At 48.1% G+C, this 8,769-nt stretch overlaps 1 protein-coding gene across 1 annotated transcript in view; it reads left to right on the top strand.

Moving 5' to 3' along the window:
- The first annotated feature begins 4,761 nt into the window (after positions 1-4,761).
- The window catches only part of LOC310847020 (uncharacterized protein), a 28,315-nt gene continuing 24,307 nt past the window's right edge, over positions 4,762-8,769 (top strand). Inside the window, exons 1-2 of the mRNA XM_083744395.1 lie at positions 4,762-4,863; positions 6,197-6,388. Of these exons, the coding sequence (XP_083600521.1) occupies positions 4,797-4,863; positions 6,197-6,388 (259 nt within the window). The 5' untranslated portion in view covers positions 4,762-4,796. The remainder of the gene's footprint in view (positions 4,864-6,196; positions 6,389-8,769) is intronic.

Genomic DNA, 8,769 nt, shown 5'->3' with positions numbered 1-8,769 from the left:
CGCCTTTTTTTGAAGGAGGAGGAGGGTTTTTTTTATAAACCCACGAGTAAATTAAAAAGAGGAATGACTCCTGCTGCTTCTACAGGAACAGTTCAATGCTGCAGATTAATCATATTAAAAGGAACAGGCCCTGTCTGCAAGATGACAATCCGAAGGTCAAACCAGATCCATGGCATTGTATGGGCAAGGTTTTTTATTAATTTGAAAATGCACAAATGGTATCAGCTGGTGTGGGGTGCGGAGGGCACATGCCCAAAGGTGGATTCTTCTGAATACAAATAACCCTTCCAGAGGAATCACAGAATCATAGAATTGTAGCGTCAGGAGGGAGCCCTGAGGATCATCTAGTCCAGGGGTCTGCAACCTTTAAGACAAAAAGAGCCACTTGGACCTGTTTCCGAAGAAAAAACAACAACTGGGAGCCGCAAAACCATTGCGACATTTAAAACAAATATAACACTGCATACATTGTTTCTTAGCCCAATGTTATCCTCGTCATTATAAAAATAACTTTTTTGACACTTTTTAATTATTTTTTGTTTGACCCCTCAGAATTACTCCTCCTCATAGAAATAAACGTTATATTAACAAGTTACCTTTTTTTGAGTGTGTGTTCTTCACTCCCCTTCAAAACAGTAGCTGCAAATTGCAAAGCAATAGCAGCAAATCAGCCAGCAACAAAGACATGCTATATACCGTATTTTTCGCTCCATAGGACGCACTTTTCCCCTCCAAAAATGAAGGGGAAATCTGTGTGCGTCCTATGGTGCGAATGCAGGCTTTTGCTGAAGCCTGGAGAGCGAGAGGCATCGGTGCGCACCGACCCCTCTCGCTCTCCAGGCTTCAGGAAGCTATCCGCAAGCCTTGCAAGCCCGGCGGGAGTTCCCACAGGCTCACAAGGCTTGCGGGCAGCAGCCGGCAGCCCCAGCGAGTGTCCGCAAGCCTTGCGCGCCTGGCGGGAGCTCCCGCCAGGCGCGCGAGGCTTGGGGCGGCAGCCTGTTGCCCGAAGCACAGGGAGCCCTCCGGAGGGCTCCCCGTGCTTCAGGCGAGTGTCTGCAAGCCTTGCGCGCCCGGCAGGAGCTCCCGTCGGGCGCGCGAGGCTTGGGGCGGCAGCCTGCCGCCCAAAGCACGCGGAGCCCTCCGGAGGGCTCCCCGTGCTTCGGGCGAGTGTCTGCAAGCCTTGCGCGCCCGGCAGGAGCTCCCGTCGGGCGCGCGAGGCTTGGGGCGCGAGGCTTGCCGGAGCCGCGGCAAAGGCGTTAAAGAGCCGCATGCGGCTCCGGAGCCGCAGGTTGCCGACCCCTGATCTAGTCCAACCCCCTGCAAGGTAGGATTCACAACTAAGGACCTCCTGGCAGTTGGACATCCAACCTCTCTTTAAAAACCTCCAAGGAAGGAGCATCCACCAGTTCCTTCCTTTTTAATATAATTTTTCAATTAGGTTTTTGAAAAAAATATATACATATAAAACAAAGCCATTTCAAACATCAAAATGCAGAGTTCTTTCGAACCCTTGGACTTCCTTCTCTCCCTCTATGGCTTCCATCTTTAAGATTAAATTTACTGCATTTTTTACCCTTATCTAGCTATTGTATAGTAACTATAATTACCATTACAACAATTCCACATTACAAGCATCTTTCCATCTCTGCCAAAGGTTTTAACTGTTTACGGTGGTCTTCTAAATAAATGACAATTTTACTCCAGTCTTTGGAAAATACTTGATCCAGTACGTTTCCGAGCACAATTCAAAGTGTTGGTGTTGACCTTTAAAGCCCTAAACGGCCTCAAAGACCCAGTATACCTGAAGAAGCATCTCCACCCCCATCGTCCAGCCTGGACACTGAGGTCCAGCGCCAAGGGCCTTCTGGCGGTTCCCTCATTGCGAGAAGCAAAGCTACAGGGAACCAGGCAGAGGACCTTCTCGGTGGTGGCGCCTGCCCTGTGGAACGCCCTCCCACCAGATGTCAAAGAGAAGAACAACTACCAGACTTTTAAAAGACATCTGAAGGCAGCCCTGTTCAGGGAAGTTTTTAATGTGTGACATTTTAGTGTATTTTTTCTCTCTATGGAAGCTGCCCAGTGTGGCTGGGGAAACCCAGCCAGATGGGCAGGATATAAATAATAAATTATTATTATTATTATTATTATTATTATTATCTGCCACCTTCTGAGGGAGTTGGTTCCGCTGCCCAACAGATCTCACTTTCAGAAAGTTCTTCCTGATGTCCAGCTGGAATCCCCTTCCTCGTGACCTTGAGGGTCGTTTCCAACTCTACAATTCTATGAGGTGTCAGAGGACTCTGCCATAGTTGCATCTGAGTCCATCTCCTCCTCGCCCGGCCTCTCTGACTGGCACCCAAGAAACCCAGAGTCCTTCCTTAGGAAATGGCAGACCTGCAGAAGATGGAGCAAGCTTGTTTTCTGCTGCTCCGGAGCAGAGGACCTAAACCAATGGATTCCAAGGACAAGAAAGGAGATTCCAACTAGACCTTCTGATAGCAAGAACCACTTGATAGTAGAGCTGACCACCTCAGAAGGTGCTGGACTCGCTTAACTGGAGGTTTTCCATCAGAGGTTGGATGGCCAACTGTCAGGAAGTTTCTAGCTGTGATTCCTGCATTGCAGAAGGCGGGTTGGACTAGATGACCCTTGTGGGTCCCTTTCAATTCTTCAATTCTATAAAGAAGAATTTATTATTTTGGTCACAGACCAGTTCCAGCTCACATACAATATCAAGGAAGTCATAAAACACGATAGGGATGCATTTGAATTTGCAATTAGGTATAACAGGGACACTACAGATATAGCAACAGTTTAAAAATATACAAATTAAAACTTAGTCACTAACATATAATCTAAAATTATCATTTAAAGCCTTAATCATTCAATTCTATGACTGTAGGAGCAACAGCTGTGCAAACTTGGCAAGGTGCTTCTGTGGCCTCTGGCTGGAGGAGTGGAGCTGCATTGTCCTGGAATTCAATGGGCAAAGAGGAAAACCTCTGTTGCTTCTGGACTCCCCCAGTCCTTGGCAATGTGACCCGACTCCGATTCCTCCTGTCCTCCCCTCACTGACTGCAGAGAACAATGGAAAAGCAACTGATGACAAATGGACACAGCCAGGCAGCAGCAGCGCAGCAGAAAAATATCGCTTGCAATCACTCCCAAGCACTTCAATTTTAACTGCATCCCTTTACCACCAGTTCCTGCCAACAAAGACAGCTTAACTCCAATGAAACTGTTATAAGAATTTTAAAGTCTTATATATATATATATAATAAATGTTCATCAATGTACCAACCAAGCACTGACATAGATCAGCACAGGAAGACCGACCTGAAACCATTTTGACTTCCAAACTGACCAAATGTTTTCTCTGCAAGGAGGGAGGGGGTCAGGGAGCCTTCCTGTTGTCTCAGGAATTGGAAAATCACCATCTCAAAGAAATGGCCAGACTGGCAGGAAAGGCAATCAGATAAGGCATTATCAGATACAGTGGAACCTCGCAAGACGAATGACTCGTAAGACGAAAAACTCGCAAGACGAAAGAGTTTTTCGTTTTTTGAGTTGCTTCGCAAGACGAATTTCCCTATGGGCTTGCTTCACAAGATGAAAACGTCTTACAAGTTTGTTTCCTTTTTCTTAAAACCGTGAATACCCAGGGAATCCGTGCTTCGCAAGACGAAAAATTCGCAAGACGAAAAAACTCGCAGAACGAATTAATTTCGTCTTGCGAGGTACCACTGTAACCTGGCAGACAGGAAAAACAACAACATTCAAATTTCTGTTGTAGACCACTTTTTCTGTGATGTAGGTATGATGTATCTGGAGGGGTGGTCTTGGGCTACACCCCTTCTCTGATGTAGGTATGATGTATGGAGGGGTGGTCTGGAGCTCCATGGCAGGCAATTTGAAATGTCTATATAAGGGCAAGCACACCTGGTTTCTGGGTCCTCCTCCTTTCCTGCGGGTGAGGGGAGCACCCTGTTGCAACAGTTTAATAAAGATCAGGCTTACTAGCTGCTTTGCTTCTCAATATTCTCTGGTTGGCCTCTGTTATTTTCTCCTACCAATAGGGAACCCACATAAGGACTCTATATGGGCTCTTGGATACCCCATAAGGGAAAAAGGGCAGATTTTGTTTACAACAAAACAGAACTACATTTTTGCCATATTTCTAGTATTACTGTGTAGAAACATACTGTACATAGGAAGCTGCCTTATACTGAATCAGAGGATTGGACCATCCACCTTGGTATTGTCTGCACTGGCTGGCAGCAACATTTCAGGGTTAGGTAGGGGAGATTCCCAGTCCCACTGAGTCCAGCGTCCAGTTCTCACAGTGGCCAACCAGATGCTCATTATGAGAAACCAGCAAGAAGAATCTGAACACAAGAGCAACTCTCTTCCGTCCTGCGGTTTCCTGCAGCTGGAATTCAGAAGCACAACAGAGTCATCTCCTCCAGAGCTTCTTGTGTTTCCACGGCTCAGTGCTCAGGCCTCCCTGGGTCTGTGCTCCGCTGCTTCGAGGCCTTGACCCAGCAGCTCTGCTCATGTCAAGGTGACAGCTGCAGATGAGAAAACGTGGCTTGCCGGGAACAAAGATGACCAAACCCTGGAGAAGGAGGGCAGAGGCTGCTTTCATGCTGGCAGGGACCCACCGCCAGCTCAGATGGGAAACTCCTGTGCAAGCACCCCCTGTTCCCCTGGGAAGGTGGCGAGGGAGGGACGTCCGCCTATATATATAGCCCAAGGCGGTGCAACCCCGGGCAGGCCAGCCGCTTCCATGCAGCACCATGCAGCTCCCATCCCTCTGCCTTCTCGCGGGGCTGATTGTCTCAGTGGCCAAGCCAGGGCTGGGAGGTTAGTGTGCAAGCTGAGCCAAAGAGAAACATGTGTGTGTGTGTGTGTGTGTGTGTGGGTGTGTGTGTGGGTGTGTGGGTGTTTGGGTGGGTGTTTGGGTGTTTGGGTTTGCAAGAAAGAGATCTCTTTTTTTCTAATTTTGTTAAATTTGCTTAGTAACATAACATTATTATATATAATCTATAAAACAAAGAATACAAAACAACATTCATTCATACTACAATGCATAACTACATAACATTAATATGTATGGTTTCTGAAAAAAGGCTTACATAACAAAATCAATTCAAAATAACATCCAGTTTACCTTTTTATTCTTATTATTATTTCCCCCCCTCCAACCCTCCTCCCCCGGTCAGGCCTTCCTTCTTCATATTTTTATCCATGTACACAGTCTGTTCATGCGAGCTTGTGTCTTAGGGTTGGCTCCCCCCCTTTCTATCCAGTTCCTGTAAAATGCCCATTTATTTGTGATTCTTTGGCATTTATTTTCCCATCTATCCTCTGCCCCTATCTGTGCAAATATTTCTGATTGTATGTATTCAAGAACATAATCATTCCATTTTTCCATATTCATTTGGCCTTTTCTTCCCATCCCAGAGCAGTAACTGCCATTCCAGCTAGAATCATAATCTTGTACAACTCGCAAGAAAGAGATCTGACTCTTCTCATGCACAATCAGAGAGTTCCTCTCATCCCATCTCCAGGAGCTGCTATGAAGGGATTTGAAGCTCAGGGACTATTTATTTTTTATTTTACTAATTGCATTTACATCTCACATTTTTCTCTCCAAGGAGCTCAAGGTGGCTTACGTGGTTTCCCCCCCTTCCTCACTTAATCCCCACACCTGTGAGCTAGGCTAGGCTTAGAGGCACCACCTGCCCCCCACGGTCACACCCAGTAAGCTTCATAGCCAGGGCTGGATTTGAACCCTGGCCTCTCCCAGGTCCTACTCTGACACCCTAGCCGCTACACTGTACTGGCTCCCACTTAGAAGACTGTCTTCTCCTGAATCAGACTGTTGGTCCATCTAGTCCAGTGTTGCCTTACACTGACTGGCAGCAAGGGCTCTCCAGAGCTTCAGGCAGGACTCTCTGCCAGCCCTGCCTGCAGCTGCCTTTGGGGATTGGGACCTTCTGCTTGCAAGGCAGCTTCTCTGCCACTGAGGGATCAGCAGCTCCCACTGGCAGCCTTTCTGGAAGACCTTCCTCTCCAGAGAAACACCCTCTGGAACAGAGGAATTCACAGGAAAGGCCGGCCGGCCAAGAGGAGTCAGGGCTGTGACTTGTCTCTGGCGGGCTCTGCTGCCCAAATGGTCTCTTCTTTTCCACAGGAGGCGCTGGAAAGGGGAGCCCGCTGCCCTCAACTCCTGCCTCTGCCCCGGAGAAAGCTGGCCTGTGCCCACCAGGGAGGAACCCGGATGCCCAGCCCTCCGAGGTCTTCTGCCTCTCCGACGCTTCCTGTCCCGGCAGTGAGAAGTGCTGCAACATGGGAACTCTGAGGATCTGTGCGCATCCTGCAATGGGTAAGTGTGGCAGACAGAGGATGGGAGCAGCAATGGTGAGAACCGCCTGCTTAGCAGAGGCCAAATGGTTTGACTTTCTACAAGCACAAACTATGGAACTCGCTCCCACAAAGGGCAGGTGGTGTCCACCAGTCTGGATGCCCTGAAAAGAGAATTGCCATATTTTTCGCTCCATAAGACGCCCCTATCATATTTTTCGTCCCATAGGACGCTCCGCCCCATAGGACACACCTAGTTTTTTGGGGGGGAAATAAAGGAATTTCCCCCCTTTATTTCCCCCCCCAAACCAGGTCGGGGAACAGCGGGATGGCGGCGCTGCGCCTCCCCGCTGTCCCCCGAGCTTGTGGGGCTGGCCGATGTTTGTCCAGCGCGCGGGGCGCTCTGCTTCAGGGAGCCTCGCGCGGGTACTCCCGCAGGGCTGCCTAGGCTGCGGTTGTGTTCCCGAAGTGCTGCGCGCTCTGCTTTCAGCACCCCCAGCGCTCCGGGAAGTAGACTGCGGATGTCTTCCTGAAGCCTGGAGAGTGCGCACCAACCCCTCTTGCTCTCCAAGCTTCAGCGAAAGCCTGCATTCGCCCCATAGGACGCACCCAGATTTCCCCTTCATTTTTGGAGGGGAAAAAGTGCGTCCTATAGGGTGAAAAATACGGTAGTTATTAGAGGAGGAAAAGAAGAAAAAAAAATATTCTGAAACAGTGGATATATGATTTTTGTGGTTCATGCTGTGGCCACAGACATGTGATCTGATGGTGAATTTTGGTGACCCAATGCAAAAATCCTGAGGATCCATGTGGATCTGTGCTTTGTAACCACGTTTTTACACCATTGCAGCCCCAGGAAACAGTGGATGCGTGATTTTTTGGGTGCAGGCTGTAGCCATGGACATGCTATGTGTTCTGATGGTGAATTTGGGGTGACCCAATGTAAAAATCCTGAGGATCCATGGGCTTTTACCTCCCCCCTCCCAGGCAGCCTCCACTAGCATCCCTTATCTCTCTTCCGATCCCACCGATCAGCTGTTTCCTTTCAATACCCCCTTCCCTCTTGTTTGCCTTAGTTTGTTTTCCTTAGCCAGAACAGTTTTTTGCTCCTCCTTTTCTTTTAATTTCTCCCCTTATTGCTTTAGTCTTCCTGTTTCCCGCCTTTGCGAGTTTGCTGTCTTTACATCCCCCCTCCCAGGCAGCCTCCTTTATCTCTAGCGTCCCTTATCTCTCTCCCCCATTGGCAAACAATCAGCGGCTTTGTTTCAGCACCCACTTCTCTCTTTCCAAAAAAAAGCATGATCTGCTTTTTGCCCCTGGGCAATTCAGCTCCAGGGACCACGCACTCGCTCCATAAGATGCACAGACATTTCCCCTTAATTTTTAGGAGGAAAAAGTACGTCTTATGGAGCGAAAGATACCGTAGGCAAGTTCATGGAGGAGAGGACTGTCAATGGCTAGTAACCCCGATGGCTCTGCTCTGCCTCCAGAGTCGGAGGCAGTGATGCTTCTGAGTACCAGCTGCTGGAAGATACAGGAGGGGAGAGTTGCTCTTGCCCTCAGGTCCTGCTTTGCAGGTTTCCCATTTGGGCATCTGGTTGGCCACTGTGAGAAGAGGGTGCAGATCTCCCTCTGGAGCTCGTAGACTCTCCATCACTGGAGGTTTTTAAGCAGAGGTTGGATGGCCATCCAGGGCCTTGCAGAGCCAGGCAGAGGCCCAGGCCAGGTAGATAATATGCCCCCCCTTTTTTTACCCTGGGGATAACTGAAGTCTTATAAATAAGTAAGTATATAAATAATTTTCACAAAAGTTATGCTGACAAATAATTTTATTTCAAGGCTTGAACTGTATCTTCATATAAAGACAAAATGGAAAATATAGATATACAATAGTGCTTTTAAAATATACATAGGGAAAAGGATTATTTTAAGTATTTACATTTAAAAATGCTTTCCTAGCTTTCTTTTCTGCAAATTCTTGAATTACGTAGGAAAAATCAAGCAACTTCGCCTTATCGTGGTTTATGTTTATCATTGCTAAACCATTTAGGCGTTCTTGAGCCATTGCTGATAGAAAGAAAGACTTAATTCGTTTTGTGAATATGCTGACCAAGGCCCCCTTTGGAATCTGAGGCTCGGGCCAAGTGGCCTATATGCCCCCCCCCCTGTCTGGGCCTGTGGCCATCGGTCATGGATGTTTTAGCTGAGATTCCTGCATTACAGGGGGTTGGACTAGATGACCCTCGGCTCCCCTTCCAACTCGACCATTCTATGCTTCTATGCTTCTCTGACTAGATGGGTTATTGCCCTGATTCACCAGGGCTCCTCTTATCTTCTCAAGCCTCCCCTCACCCCTGGCCGTTGGCTCAGCCAACTTTCTGCCACGAATATTCAAAAACACTC

The sequence above is a fragment of the Podarcis gaigeae genome, assembly GCF_964106915.1.
Source record: "Podarcis gaigeae genome assembly, chromosome: 6".
Taxonomy (NCBI): domain Eukaryota; kingdom Metazoa; phylum Chordata; class Lepidosauria; order Squamata; family Lacertidae; genus Podarcis; species Podarcis gaigeae.
This window is presented reverse-complemented; position numbering and strand designations above follow the sequence as displayed.